This window comes from Tachysurus vachellii, chromosome 20 (assembly GCF_030014155.1).
Source record: "Tachysurus vachellii isolate PV-2020 chromosome 20, HZAU_Pvac_v1, whole genome shotgun sequence".
Classification (NCBI taxonomy): Eukaryota; Metazoa; Chordata; class Actinopteri; order Siluriformes; family Bagridae; genus Tachysurus; species Tachysurus vachellii.
The window spans coordinates 16358478-16374699 of record NC_083479.1 but is presented as its reverse complement, the minus strand read 5'-3'; the positions used below and the strand labels follow the sequence as shown (position 1 = coordinate 16374699).

At 38.1% G+C, this 16222-nt stretch overlaps 2 protein-coding genes across 3 annotated transcripts in view; both read left to right on the top strand.

The window, feature by feature from the left end:
* The first annotated feature begins 1084 nt into the window (after positions 1-1084).
* On the top strand, positions 1085-10012 carry gpat4 (glycerol-3-phosphate acyltransferase 4). Its single transcript, XM_060896179.1, has 14 exons — positions 1085-1229; positions 2844-3293; positions 3716-3785; positions 4291-4582; positions 5139-5213; positions 5622-5711; positions 6055-6148; positions 6229-6344; positions 6538-6593; positions 6684-6769; positions 6922-7050; positions 8263-8342; positions 8609-8735; positions 8874-10012. Exons 2-13 carry the CDS (start codon positions 3126-3128, stop codon positions 8715-8717), a joined length of 1365 nt encoding a protein of 454 aa, XP_060752162.1. The 5' UTR covers positions 1085-1229; positions 2844-3125; the 3' UTR covers positions 8718-8735; positions 8874-10012.
* Positions 10013-14054: 4042 nt separating this feature from the next.
* The window catches only part of rab11fip1b (RAB11 family interacting protein 1 (class I) b), a 17555-nt gene continuing 15387 nt past the window's right edge, over positions 14055-16222 (top strand). Inside the window, exon 1 of one of the 2 annotated variants that reach the window (XM_060896665.1) lies at positions 14055-14532. In XM_060896665.1, coding sequence (XP_060752648.1) covers positions 14174-14532 — 359 coding nt within the window. In that variant the 5' untranslated portion in view covers positions 14055-14173. The remainder of the gene's footprint in view (positions 14533-16222) is intronic. The other variant, XM_060896666.1, reaches the window with a different exon arrangement.

The window sequence follows — 16222 nt, the reverse complement described above, 5'->3', positions numbered from 1 at the left end:
AGAAAGAAAGAAAGAAAGAAAGAAAGAAAGAAAGAAAGAAAGAAAGAAAGAAAGAAAGAAAGAAGAAGGAAGGAAGGAAGGAAGGGAAGGAAGGAAGGAAGGAAGGAAGGAAAGAAAGAAAGAAAGAAAGAAAGAAAGAAAGAAAGAAAATAAAGGAAAAAAGAAAGAAAGAAAGAAAGAAAGAAGAAGAAGGAAGGAAGGAAGGAAGGAAGGAAGGAAGGGAAGGAAGGAAGGAAGGAAGGAAAGAAAGAAAGAAAGAAAGAAAGAAAGAAAGAAAGAAAGAAAGAAAATAAAAGAAAGAAAGAAAGAAAGAAAGAAAGAAAGAAAGAAAGAAAGAAAGAAAGAAAGAAAGAAAGAAAAAGAAAGAAAATAAAGAAAGAAAGAAAGAAAGAAAGAAAGAAAGACTGATCTCACAGACTTATTTACAGCTAGGGGCATTTTACCTTAACCAACCCACCCACTTGAATGTTTTTTGGCTGGGGGAGAAAACCAGAGAACCCAGAACCCAAAGGGACTATAACAAGAACCGAGAGAGAACTTGCACAAACTTCACACAGGCAGCAACTCAAGCTCATCACTGAACTTGGGACTCAGAAGCAAGCTATGGGCTGTGTATTGTAGCTTATTAATTCACTATGAAAAGTACATGTATATTTAAAAAAAAGAAAAAAAAAAGAAAAAAATTACAATGTTCTTAAAAGTCTTGAATATCTATTTCTATCTATCTAAATGCAATCCATCTATCTAACTAAAAATAATATATAAGATCATAAGCATTATCGAGATAATAAAATTAAGGTAATTAAATAAGATCATGGTCCAGCGCTCCGCCTGCTGGACAGAGCTGGTATTACATCTACACGGACTGAAAGCTGAATATTTATATACAGAAAACAAAATTGCTAAATATGTCTCCAGTTAAATTACACAAACAAACAAGAATCGATACGACAGACGCAATAATTCGACCCTTTCACTATGTTTTATATTTGCACATAAATATCGTTAGACGGAACAATAAAATTATAAAGCGTTTCCCGCTCGTGTCTTTGATTAATTTTTTCCCATTTCCGGTTTCCGTTTTGCTGTCGCTTTATTGTTGCTACTTTCTCTTACCGGTTTGTCCGTATTTCTCACAACAACACGTTTTCTTTTACACTGGATCAGCATTTTAATTATGAGACATATTCTCTAGAAGACCCGCGTCGCTTATACGTGTTTAAAACTGGGTGAGTTTGTAAATCTTGTGTGATTATAAATTAGCCTGTTAGCTTTATTATTAAACGCCTTAAAAGCTAGCGAGCTTTTTTATGGCTGTAGCTCTGACCGTTAACTGTTCGCTTGTTAATCAGCAAATAACCACAAAGAACTGATCTTTTATGACATTTAGTGTTTTATTCTGTGTCTGTTTATTAAAACGTACAAAGTGATGTTTTATTTCTTATCTTAAGCTTTATAGTTAGTTTACATCGTGTGTGCACTTTAATGCTGTTATACAGGCTGATAAAGAAGGTTTGTGAGACGTTTCACGTATAAAATATAATATATGTATAATATATTCATATAAATATAAAATAATAAACCCATTTCATCTGATATATTTCGCTAAAACCTCTACTTCTATGTGCGTAACGGTACCAGCAGCAGGCTAAGCTAAGCTAAATTAAGCTAAGCTAATCTAAACTAGCCGGGTTTACAGTACAGAATATAAACGTGTTATAAAATCTATAAGGTTGTTGATTTCTCTCTCAATTGATCTATTTATTTGCTTTATATTAACTGTCAAGTTTATACTCCACCAGTCCCGTAGAGTCTAGTTTATTTTATTTATTTATTCTTTATTTTACCAGGAATAATCCCATTAAGATAAAACAATCTTTTCTACTAGGGAGTCCTGGCCGAAAATAGCAGCACACAAAGTTTCACACAAAAATATTTCAGGACAAACAATACAAAAAAGTCCTGTCCAGCACTTAGAACTAACAAAAGATATAAATGTTAAGTAAAACAAGAACATGATTCCTTCAAATGAGACCCCAAAAGGTTTCTAAAGATATTTAAAGATGGGAGCACCAAAAATCTAGCATCAAAATACTCAGCGCAGAACAAGAAAAGGCAGTTTTTACCAAACTCAGAGTATGATCTAGGCACAGTTAAAAGTGATTTAAAGGACGATCTAGTTTTATAACTACCAGAACAATAAGATAAAAGACTACAGATAAACAAAGGCAGTTTACCTATTAGAGCTTTGGTAATAAACATAAACATTTTTCTCCTCTGATACAAAGAGGGCCAGCCAACCAAATCAAACAAAGTACAATGATGGGTACGTGTAGGAGCATTAGTCACAAATCTGTGACTATCTTTTTAGTGAAGATAAATTAGCATGCATATAAATCACATCACCATAGTCCAGCACAGAAAGAAACCAACTTTGAATAATTCTCTTAAGCAGTAAATAGTCAGATGATTGATATTTTCTTGGAAACGTCACACTGAGACACATTAAACGTGTTTGTATTGAAATATTTATAAAGGGTTTGTTTATTTTTGGTGCTATTTTGTTGCCCGGTGTGTAATTTCCTGCTGCATAACTCTCTTTAAGTAGGGATGAAGTGAAGGGAAATCTCACTGCACCACAAACAGCAGAATGGAAACTGTTCACTGAGGTCAAGTCAAGAAAACAAAATAATAAACCACTATATAAAATACACACTGGACAGGATTTTTTTTAAATATCATTTTTGAAGCAAGTTCAATTTCTCTATAATTATCTTCCAATGATTTGATTCGTCTCTGTATCATATATAACATGATGTGTTTGATTTTCTTTTTCAATCTAGTCCTACAGAAACGTGAATGTGGTGGACTTCCGGTTCAGAGAAAAGACTGAAAATGTTCTGGAGCGCTATGGAATAAAAAAAGACATAAACAATAAAAACACTAAATGTATAAACACTTTAGCTTGGCGTTTGCTTCCTGGTGTCCTCAGTAAGTAGACCTGAGCTTGCTGGTGTGCCCATGAAGGCCTTGTTTCAGCGTAGGCTTCAGAAACTGAGGCTCTAAACGCAATACAGTTTACAGTCCCTGTGTGTGAATGCTCGCTGACCCGGGTCTCTACAGCGATGGAGTCGTATCTTTTCCCCTTCGATGGGCTGATCTGCATGCTCCTGGGCATCTCCTTCACCGTGTGGTTCACACTTCTGCTGGTGTTTATCATCGTGCCTGCGGTCTTCGGTGTGTCCTTTGGCATTCGGCGGCTCTACATGAATACACTGCTGAAAATATTCGAGGTGGGCGTAAAATGATGGGGAAATACCTACAGTGTGATAATTGCTTATTGTCACAAAGTACACTTCACAAGAGAAGTTCAAGATAAAGTGTGTGTGTGTGTCAGGGACATTGTGTCAGAGACAGTGGGATGAATGCATGTGCACATGAACATGACAAAATGAATAAACATTGAAAGACCAAATTGATCTTTTGCGACATGTTAAATATACAATGTTGGTAAGTCATCTTGTATGTATATTTTAATCTTTTGTATGATTGCAGATCTTTTCATGACCTAACTCCATATTCATGAATATCACATTACTCGTGTGATATGGTTAGATAAATCAGCAGCAGTGTTTGGAAATATTCAAAATCAGCAGAACAAGCAGCTATTTTAGTCTTTTCTGCTCTTTTCTTAACCGGTGTGTTTTTGTTTCAGTGGGCCACGCTGAGGATGGAGAGAGGAGCGAAAGAGAAGAACCAGCATCTCTACAAACCCTACACCAATGGTGAGATAATTGTCACTACCTTTACACTGTAAAGGATGATGTAAACACCAGCTGTTCATCATTTCTCATTTAATCCCAACACTGATCTAGAACCAGTTACACCAGTTAAAGTTCACTGGGTGGAATGTCTTTGCCCGAGTCTTAAAACAAAGCATCTGGAGTGCATATCAGTAAATTATGGTCATAGATTAATGCACAGATTGTCTGGTTTCACCATCTGAGGACGATTAGTTACACAATCTGTCCTGGAGCTCTGTGATCTGTATGTCCACTCAACTAAAATAGAAGTGCTCATATAAACCTGTCAGCGTACTCGGAATCTATTGTCAGAGCAAATATTTGTTTTATGCCACAACATCAGAGAAATGACACGCCTCTCAGTGTTTCTGTTGACTAATTCAGGATTGCACGCAGATGCAGTGTCATGTATATTAGACAATAACGTCATGTGATTTTTATTTATTTATTTAAATGTATTTATTTTTTTTAAATCTCCCCCATTTAGGGATCATAGCGAAGGACCTGGTGTCTCTGGAGCAGGAAATACATCAAGTGAGTCGTGTTGCCGGAGCCGAGGCCGAATTCGACATGTCGGACATCATGTTTTTCTGCCGCCACGGGGTCGAGAGTATCGTGGACGATGAGGTGACAAAGCGCTTCACAGCCGAAGAGCTAGAGTCATGGAACCTGCTGACACGCAGCAACTATAACTACAATTTCCACAACATCAGCACGCGGCTGACGGCGCTGTGGGGACTCGGCATGCTCATCCGCTACGGCATCCTGCTGCCTCTCAGGTAGGGTGCAGCGCCAGGGGACAGGGTGGAGACATAGTGCATCCTCTTAGGTGTCGATGATCTGTTAGTGTTGTTCCACCTAATGGTCTGGGGTACATGGGTTAGACTGGATGGATGTCAAATACAAATCAGCCATAGGTTAAAGACCCTAAACCCAAACTGCATATACCATGCTATGCATTTTCTGTGTTCGTTGGGGTATCTAGTGTATTTCCATATAATCGCTTAGTTTAGATTTTTCCTTCATTGTGAACACGGTAATAAATTGACTTGCTGACATGAAACGTGTGTATCATGGGGGAAAGAATCTTTGAATGTGTAGTAGACGTGTACGAGTTCAGCTGCACTCCATACGCTATGAAACAATGACTGGTACGCTTTATACATACAGCTCCTGAGGAGAGCTACACCTGCTGTGGCTTATTTGATGTTGCTGTGGGTTAGGGTGGATAAATAGTGCACTATGTTTGAGCAGGATTGTTTATCAAGGATTAAGAAAACACGGTGTGACTTTGTCAGAACGAAAAGTTAATATTGTTTGTGTGAATGTATGCAGGGTCACTCTGGCTTTTACCGGCGTCGGACTCCTCGTGGTTCTCATGTCACTCATCGGCCTGCTCCCTAATGGCCGGTAAGTCCATTATCTTAATTAGTGCCGGAGGTTTATTAAGATTCCAGGCAAACCTATTATAGAAAGTAGAGCTTTTGTTGCAAGAAAAAGAAAACAAGATTGTGGCGTAATTAACCTTAAACTAATAGCTAGGTAATGGGAATATCTTTCTTATTTGTCATACCATTCATGCTGATGTCACCGCATCTAGACTTTGTCTCAGCCCAGCTAATGACCTTCTCAGAGAAGATGATGCTGCTTCAAACCATGCCTTTGTCTCACTTTTGTCAGTCATTTTCTAGCTTGTCAGCCTGTCGATACAGAAAGTGCAGTGTATAAAGTATAGAATATAGTGCACAATGTGAGGCAGTGTTTCTGAATGTGCTGTGTGTGTGATGCTCAGTCAGAGGTGATGTTTCTTTCTGACAGCATGAAGAATTTCCTGAGTGAAAAAGTTCATCTGATGTGCTACAGGATCTGCGTTCGCGCTCTCACCGCCATCATCACGTACCACGACAGGTAGCCCCGCCTCTTTATTTACTTTTCTCTGTGTGACCTCTTGGTATATGAGATTATCACAAAACTTTAAAATAAAGGGTTGGGATTTTTTATATAACGTGTTTTGAATAAATAGTCTTTCACATTAAAAATGCATCTGATCTGTATTTTTTTTTAAAAATATATGTATATAGAATCACAATGAAGTACAAAGTACAATGAATTGTGTTGTGTTACGAAGAGCATTTGGTTTTAATGGAATCTAAATGTCCTGCAGCTGTTTTATTAAAGAACATTTAATGTGGCATTGAAAAGTTTATTAAGTTCTATTTTCTAGTTTCATCTAAAAGCCTCCTTTCCACAGTGAAAACAAACCCAAGAATGGAGGCATCTGTGTGGCCAATCACACGTCACCCATCGACGTCATCATCCTAGCAAGCGACGGCTGCTACGCCATGGTAACTCTTTTACTGGTTGTGTTTTTTATGATCAGGGTAATAAACAGACTTTATGTTTAAAATAAATGTGTGTGTGTTAGGTTGGCCAGGTCCATGGTGGCCTTATGGGTATGATTCAGAGAGCGATGGTTAAAGCCTGTCCTCACATTTGGTTTGAGAGATCAGAGGTTAAAGATCGGCACCTAGTGGCCAAAAGGTAAAGCTACACCAACAAAACACCGAAAAACTGCTAAGCTAATTGATCATGACCTAATAAACAGGACACACTCATGTCCATGCTGCTATAATCCCAAGCCTGCTAACAAATTCATAACCTCATGAAGCTGATGTTTGTAAGAGAAATGAGTGTGTTTGGATGCATGTTTGTTTGATTGATCGTTTGTTTGCAGACTCAGTGATCATGTAGCAGACAAAACCAAGCTGCCCATCCTCATTTTCCCTGAAGGTGAGAATACCATGAAATTATTAGTGCTGTTAATTTTTTTCCTTTCATTCATTGCAGACTGGAACATATTTAACACATATTTTCTTCCAGGCACCTGCATTAATAACACCTCAGTAATGATGTTTAAGAAGGGAAGCTTTGAAATCGGATGCACCATCTATCCAGTGGCTATAAAGGTGACTGTGTGTTTCTCTTTATAATGTTATACACTGACAATGTGTTATCGAACCACCTTCATACCACCATGTAGTGCACATGCATAAAAAAACCCCCAAATGGCTGTATCTGTGTGTGTGTGTGTGTGTGTGTGTGTGTGTGTGTGTTGCAGTATGACCCAAGGTTCGGAGATGCTTTTTGGAACAGCAGTAAGTTCGGGATGGTGAATTATCTCCTCCACATGATGAGCAGCTGGGCCATCGTTTGCAGCGTGTGGTATCTGCCACCCATGAACCTAGAGGTGAGGTTTAACGTCTACGGTGCAAACTCAATCAACTATTCATTGTATTAAAAGCATAAGACACTATGCTTATATTCGGTTTGATCCAGTCCAAGATGTTATTTATTTTTTCTTTAATTTTATTATTATTATAATTTTATTGTTTTTTTTGCTTATGTATGTTGCTGCAACTTTTTTTTTTTTTTTTTTTTTTTGCTATTGTTATTTCTGCGATTAAAGTTTGTTACTTGGTGGTGTAGAACCGACACATCCTCCCTCGCTCAATTTAAGCAGTATCAGCATTTTTGTGAATCAAGGCTCTAATCTAATGTTAGCACGTGTTATAACGAATTATATCCCAATCTGTTTTCCATATTATATTTTTTCACATTCTGAGCAGTTTCTTCATTACAGCAGTGAAGAGAAATCGTACAGGCTTCGCTCCTCTTCCTTCCTTAAACGCCTTTAGCTCTCTCTCTCTCTCTCTCTCTCTCTCTCTCTCTCTATCTATCTATCTATCTATCTATCTATCTATCTATATATATATATATATATATATATATATATATATATATATATATAATTACACACACACACACACACACACACACACACACACTTCTCACTACTTTTTGGTATCCGTGACGCTGTAGGTCAGATACCAACGTTTAGTCAACGGTTTGCGATCAGTTAAGCCTCACTGCTGCTACTGCTAGCAAGCCTTTATTGTTCTTTGCTGATAAATTGTTGATAAGCCCGTGTTCACCCTGCTGTACAGTCACTTTTTCCGCCTGGTTTATTCGTGATAATCGGCACTACAGTGCGGTATTATTAGAAGTCAGGAAGGTCTTATTGTGTAAGATAAGGTTACTTTCTTTCTATTATCAAAAAATGGACAAATGGAAATTACTCCATGTTCTTGTTTATTTTCTGATGCATTATTATTACCTTTAGTCTTTTTCCCCAGAGCACCTCTGGTTTTTGTTTTTCATGCAAATGTGGCACTGGTACAGTTGTGGGATTAATGTTATGTAAGTGCCAAGCTCATGCTTTTGTAAGTGGCTACAAAAATTCCAGTAATTGCTGGAATAGCACACCTACTGTAGAAAACACATGAAATGGGGAAATAGATGCTGTAGATAGATTGTTGTATACAATGATTTTGTAAGTTAAAAACTTGTTAATAATCTAAGTTCACAATCAAACACACTCTGTGTGTGTGTGTGTGTGTAGGAGGGTGAGGACGCTAAGCAGTTTGCTAACCGGGTGAAGGCCGCCATCGCCAGGAAAGGAGGTTTAGCCGATCTGCTATGGTAACACACTCCCACACACAAGGGAGTTTTGATTCACGTACTAAAGCTTGTACCAGATTGTGGCTTGCTTATGACCATCAAAAAGCAAAATAAATACAAAATAGATTTTAAACACTGAATAATCAATACTTTTTCATACTTTTATGGTGTTTTAAATGTTCCATTACAGAATTCCTTAAAATGGCCATTACTAGTTACTAGTATTCTGCTGTGTTAATGTCCTCACCGATTCTGATGATTGAGAAAATCAAATATGTTTGTTACAGGGATGGAGGACTAAAACGGGAAAAGGTGAAGGAGGTGTTGAAGGAGGAGCATCAGAAACTCTACAGTAAAGCCTTAGTGGGAAATGGTGAGGATCAAAGTCACTCCTGATCGCCGACGTGCTGCCTGGTAATTCAGACCAAACTAATCAAACCTTGAGACTTGAGTCTTAATCATGTTAATGTGATGATCTGGTGGTAACATGAGCAGATACTAACACACACTGCTATTATTACTATCATTATTTACAATTATATGTGATTGCAGATTGCAAGCAGACCTACTGATTGTGCCCAAAGCGCAAGATGAATTTTATGAATCACGGCACAGACTAAAACCGGGCCAAGATCGAAGCCTTGCTGAACTCCTCTGCAAGATAAAAGCTGAACTGAAATAAATTGAACTGAACAGATATCGCTCAGCAAACGACCTTAGCTGAACAAAGCAGATCGGACTCAACGGGTCAAATCTGATCTGGAATGGAATAGACCATGTTGATTTCGGATCGACAGGTCAGCGATCTAAACAAAATCTCAGCTGAAAGAATCACTCGTGTATCGAACAACAGAAAACTTAATTCAACCAAAAAAGATCTGATCAGATCTAAACAAGACTAAATAAAACAAATTGTGTTAGTCATACTGAACCTAAAGGACTTGGAATTGAATTTCACTGTTCAGTTGACTGAGACGAAGAGAATCAGAAAAATCTGAACTGGATTTGAACTGAAGAAATCCGTTGCTTTGCTGATAAATATCAGAACCGTTACTTTGCATACTTTTCCATGAATCTATGCAGCTGCATTACGTTCATTCACTTTCCTTGAGATTGAGTTACATCAAATACTTTTTTTTTTTTTTAATTTATTTATTTTGTGAGTCGTCTGTTACAGTAGAGACACATTTGCCGTGTGAAAACATTTTATTTCTGCAGGAAGAAACTGCAACGGTGAGAGTATAAATGTCTATTGTTTTTTTCTCGTAAAGAAAAAAAAATTCACTGTTTGGATTATGGTCTCTAAATCTGACAATGGGCATCGCTGGGTGCAAAGTGTCTGCATTCATTTAGGTGTTTATTCACCTAATTGTCTACTGATCAAAGTAAAGAGAATTGTGTGCATCATTATACGCTGATAACTTGACATAAAGTATAATATGCTTATTAAACACACACAATATCATCATGGCCACTTCAGAACATTGTACGAGCCTGTACTGTTCAGTAGACACCATAAGATTAGAGTCTCGTCTGAGCAAAAGCTGATCCTGTAATCCTGCGCATTGGACGACAATGAAATAAAAGGAAAAAATAAATCATGAAAATGGTAGATGAAGGTCATCTTGAATTCTGTTGAACCCTGTTAGAATGGTCTGCTCTGTTTCTCATTAAATGAACGTGTATTAACACTTCTGTCTGCTGAATGTCTTCTGATGGAACGTCTTAGTGGGTTTAGAGCCATGCAAACTGCATGTCTGAATCCTTACACAAGTGTAATATAATAATAATAATAATACTTTATTTTGTATAGCGCCTTTAAAAGTAGCTTCTCAAAGCGCTTGACATAAAAGACGAAAGTAAAGGATACACATAACAGTACAGGCACTAAAACTAACCATATAAAAATAAAAAGCCAATCAATAACAAATTAAGAAATCACATAAAAGCTACCCTAAAAAAGTATGTTTTAAGGTTGCATTTAAAAACACTCAGGGATTCTGCATTCGTAATCTCTGAGGGCAGGGAATTCCACAATTTGGGAGCCAAATAAGAAAAAGCCAGATCACCCGTAGTTTTTAGCCGTGTTGTTTGGACAATCAGAAGACCAGCTTCAGAGGAGCGTAGAGCATGTGTAGGTATGTAGGGGGTTAACAGCTCACACAAATATGGGGCCAATGAGAATTTTAAAATCAATACGAAAACAAACAGGAAGCCAGTGCAATTTTTCCAGGATAGGTGTAATGTGCTCCCTTGCACTGGTCCTAGTCAGAGTTCTAGCAGCTGAATTTTGTACCAACTGTAAGGCCACGTTCACACTGCAGGTAAAAGTGGCCCAAATCCGATTTTTTTTGGGGTCAAGTGACCAGGTCAGACTTCTTCAGGAGTAGTGTGAACACTCAAATCTGGCCCAGATCTGATTTTTTCAAACGTAACGTGTGTGTTACGAGTGTTATATAAAGTGGTTACGTGAACCAGCTCATAATGCTTGCATTGAATACATCACATTATAGCATTACATGATATGTTTGCTTGCACCAGATGATACAATACTTCCTCCATAACCTCGCCAACTTTTTAGCGCAACGGCATGCTGCGTGTGACGTCATTGTTATTGTTCGTTTGCGCATGCGGGTCAGTTCGAAACAGCAAACAGTTCACACTGGTATCTGATATAGGCCACATTTTAAAAGGTAATGTGAACAGCCAAACAAAAAAAAATCAGATCTGAGCAAAATATCCGAATTGAGCATTAAGACTTGCAGTGTGAACGTGGCCTAATTCACTTAGCGTGGCTTTAGGAACTCCAGGCAGCCATGCATTACAGTAATCAAGACACGAAAAGACATAAGTGTTGATTAACTTTTCAGCCACAGAGAAAGTCAACATGGGATGTAATTTGGCAATGTTTCTGAGAAGAAAAAATGATGATTTGACAGTGTTACGAACATGATGGTCAAATGTTAAATTGTCAAATATCACCCCCAAGTATCATCATTATGTGTATATGTGAACATTTGGGGCTTGTATTTGCTTGTTTTACTTTTTTCTTTTTCACTTTTCTAGACCCGATATAAAATAATGATATGAAGTAGAGGACGGGGCGGTTTCAGTGCTGTAGGTGTTGACCATCGTATCCAGTAATTACACCTGGGGAAACACTCCTTAGATTTGAGATGCATATTTAAGCATGCTTTGTTGGCATGTCGATATCACAGAAGAACTGTGAAATATAGCAGCAGGTGTAATAAACAAACATTTTAAGGTGATAGAATTAGACGGGTTAATCAATAGTTGTTCGTAGTTCAAATTATACTAAGGGACAAATAAGAGCAGGACAATTTATAGCCAAGTTATCAGTAAAAGTTAACTTGATGCTGGAACTGTGTTCTTTACCATCTTTGATTAGCTCTTAAGATTATAAAATGAGCCTATTGTGAGTTCAGTGTTTAAAGGGTGATCAGTGGTGGGATTCAGACTTTCACTCTCTCCCTATAGGGGGCAGTACATACAGTTTTATTGTACAATTAAATGATCAACAGTAAAACCAGTGACCGCTAAAGAGAAAAACAATGATTATCTTATTACAGTGGCATCTGTCAAGGAGTGGGATTATATAACAGAGTGACACTGATATGGGAAAAATTGTGATGGATAGTCAAAAGGGTCATAGCATCTCCAAAACAGCAGGTCTTTTAGGGGGTCTTATGAAGTGGTTAGTACCTACCAAAAGTGGTCCAAGGAAGGACAACGGGTGAACTGGTCAAGTAAAGTCAAATAGCTTTCAACCATATATAGCTGTTGCAGTACACAGTGAAATGAGACAATGTTTCTCCAGGACCAGGTGCTACATAAAACAAAGACAGAGCTAAGGACTTAGTAAGTTAGTCCTAGATACATAAGGTGTATCTGTGCAACCTGGTGGAAACAGTGCAAGATAAAAGACAAAAAAGACAGACCAGGACAAAAGACAGTGAAAAAATACAAGTCAATACACAAAAGACAATAAACAAAAACTGAGCCGACCAGTGTAAATACTGTATGTTCAACAATATTGCGTGTGCAAAAATACTGGAATGAGACAGCATGTGCAAAGAGCAAAAACAGTGTGATGGATGTATATTGGAAGTGTGTGAATTTGGTGCAGGTCTGTGCAGTCCATACAGTTGATGTGTGTGTATGTTGTGCTCAGTACAGTTCAGTTCAGTTATTAAGGAGTCTGATGGCTTGTGGAAAGAGTCACATGTCTCATTATTTTCACATGGTAACATGGTCATGAGCACCCAAGGCTCACTGATGTGTTTTGGTAGTGAAGGCTAACCAGTCGAGTAGCACAAACTGATCAAAAAGCTAATGTTAGCAATGATAGAGAGGTGTCGAGGAACTCAAATGATTCTTAGCTTGCTGTGTATAAGGCTGCATAACCCTATATTGTGGCTTGTGTCAGAGCTGCGAAAGGAGGTATAAGTAATATTAATGTGACTCATCTGTGAATTATTAAGTTCAGGTTTGTTTTTGTTTGCTAGCAGTACCGCCCTAATGAGAAGAGTATTTTTAGTGGCCTTAAACAATAACAAATATCTGTGTCATTTTTGTCCTTTTAGTGTTACCTTTCCTTACCACTCCTTTCTCCTTTGTGTGATAATACACAACAAACCCACTAATAGACAAAAGCCAAGTTGTGTACAATCTGTGGTCGCTGCCATACCACTGTATTGTACAGATCTTTGTCCTGCTTATATGTGTGGCATTTCTTTCTTCTTTTATTCTTTTTCTTAAAATAATACAATTTTGACATCCGATAAGCCCACGTTCTCATATCTAAATGTACTACCAGGATACACTTCAGTCATGTCTCTCGAGGTTGGATTTATTTTGTTCTTAATGAACAAATATATTGTGATCATGTTTGGTGATATCAGAGGAATGGGCTTTTTTATTCTGGACAAAAATGCTCATGCATGTATATTCTTAGTCTTTATATATAAGGTATGCAGTGTGCACGGTGTAAACAAACAGATAATACATCTTTTACTTATTAGATGCAGTACTTTTAGTTATTTGTAGCAGCTCTAAACTTTAAGATACCAAACATGTCTTGGCTGACTGATTACCTTTGGGTTAAGAATGTGATTGTCTGCATTACATTTGTTTTTTTGTCTGAAATTCAGTTCTCTCCTTTCTGAAAGTGATGTGAAAGCTTCTTTTGTTGAACTTTTTTGTATTTCTGTGCTTCAACATGAGGCTGTTTACAGTTTATACGTTCAGTGACCATGAAATTGTTAAGTCAAGGTGAAGTTTTACAGAATTAGTCTGGTGTTTTTCCCCCTTTAAGGCGTGAAGTCACGTGCACAGCACACGTGATGACGCAGGAATCCATAAATAACGATATATATATATATATATATATATATATATATATATATATATATATATATATATATATATATATAATCATAGTAAAGATATAAACAGACTGATTCACTGATAAAACCTAAAGGTGATTAAAGAAGACCCCTTATCTTTATTTTGTCCCCTTATCTTAAATGTACTAACTTTTGTTTTTATTTATATGTATTTATGTATGTGTAATTGTTACTTTTTTTAATATTTTCTGCCTTAACTTAGCTGCTTCAGGAGTATTCAGTATTCAGTATAAAATAACATTCTAAGTAACCCGAGCTGTCCAATGGCCGTGCGTCACTTCCCCGTTAGCCACGCCCACCAGCAAACATTAAAAGTTTATTGGAGCGCGAGGAGGTTCGGTCTCACTCACAGTACAGGATACTTTAACTTCACCTCTCCGTTAAGAAGCGATGTTTAACTAACAGGTCGAGCGCGAGACACCGGTTATGTCTTTGGCGGATCAGAGTCTGCAGTTTTTCCCGGTGAGCGCGCGGGTGTCGGTGCTCCGTGCGCGGGGCCTCCGGATCAAAGGGAAAGATGGCACTAATGATGCGTATACGGCACTGCAGGCGGGCCGAGAGACGTTCCGCACGCCGGTGGCGGAGAAGCTCGCGGAGCCGGTGTGGGGCGGGAACGACGCCGCTTTCATCTTCACACTGCCGGCGGACGGCGCGCGCACCGAGGACGTCGTGCCCCTGCAGGTGCGCGTGTTTCACCGCGTCCCGCTCGGAGCGGACAAGTTGCTCGGACTGACCGTCGTTAATGTGCACGAGCTCCGGCAGAACAGCGCGCGAGAGAACCCGCAGTAAGAGATGATTTACTACCCGGAAATGAGTTTATTGCTTGTGTCTTGTGTTTGGAGAGATTTATTTGAAGGTGTTTATTTTCTCTAGGCTCGATTTGTACCGAGATATTTACGATTTGCTCGTGGTATCTGATTCATTATCACATTAAAAGTAATAATGCACACTGATGATCAATTTAATATTGCTCATGATCCAGTAGATCAGCCTGGAAAATTGTTTTTTATTGCTTTCTCGTTATTTTAAAAATGTTAGTTATTTTTTGACTTATTCTAAACAATTCTAATCACTGTAGCAGTGCCGACTTAACGTCTGCAGGGTCCTGTCTGTGTGTGTGTCTGTGCGCGCGCACGTGTGTATGTGTGTGTGTGTGTGTGTGTGCGCGTGCGTGCATGATGCCTTGGCATCATGGTGTATTCCCACCTTGTGCCAGGAAAGAAATCCATCACAACCCTAATCAGGATAAAACAGTTACTGAAGATGAATGAATGAACAAATAATTTATACACACTACACAGTCATGCTTCTGCTCACCAGAGCTATTCTTAGTGATAATCTAAAAGCTTGTATAGTAATACTTATCTTTATTCTTATTAACATAAACATTTGCAACCAAAATGTATCACATTGGAATTGTTTAATAAAATATTAGATACTTCGAGTGGACAGAAATGTTGTTAACGGTTTAGGAGTGATGCAGCTATCAGAATGAAGAAAAATAGTTAAGATTAAAAGAACGCAACTATTCAGGGATGCAACAAATTACGACACGATTCAATTTTTTACAAAGTAATTTTGTCGCTTTAGTTCCTGGTATTCTAACGAGAAGGAACTGACAGTTTACCTGTCCACCGACAGTTCATTTTCTTCTCCTTCCTGTTAAAAAGTACCATTAGAACAAAATGTCACTCTCACTCTTGCTAAGAAAATGCATTCGAGAAACTTGGACTAAATAAATAAAATGTGAAACGTGGCTTAAACTATCATTTACTGACTTATTCTAGCTGACTTGCCTGCAGTATTAGTCTGCCCATTGTAATCCATGGGACTGCACCAAGACTGCATCTTAAAGGTACTGAGCATATTTTAGCTTTAAGCAAATCTGTTAATCACCAACATTCACAAGGGAAATAGAGATCTCAGTCTGTTACAGTAACTCAACATGTAAGAGGTCACAGACTTCAATCTGTGTGATACTTGTCTTCTGAAGAAATGTCAAAGATGCTGTAATTGCAAATGCAGAATGCTAACTGTACTGATTTTAGCAAAGGTTATTAATATATCAGTCAGAACAGCCGTGTAAAAGTAAAGCTCTAGATAGAAGGCATTTAGAACTGGATTGGTGTGTTTATTCAGGGCTGAACGAGTTTATGCTGTTGTGTTGATTTCTGCTTGGCTGGCATGTCGTATCTGGGTGCTAGTCGCAGACAGATGGCAGTCGATCAAGCATGGTAATCGTAAAATTAGACCACACCCTCTTAGACAGTTCCCAGATTTAGTTCTGTCTTAAGCCACCTGACCTGGATTTAATTGGATGCAATGTTGATGATATTTGTGTCCCATTTGTTACGGCAGTAATTATCTCAACAGTACCTGCAAACAAACACGTTATTTAATAAAGAAAACTACAGTTATTGACGACAAACTACACTGAGAGTTATTTATGGAAGTCTCTGGCCTGAGTAGGTATGA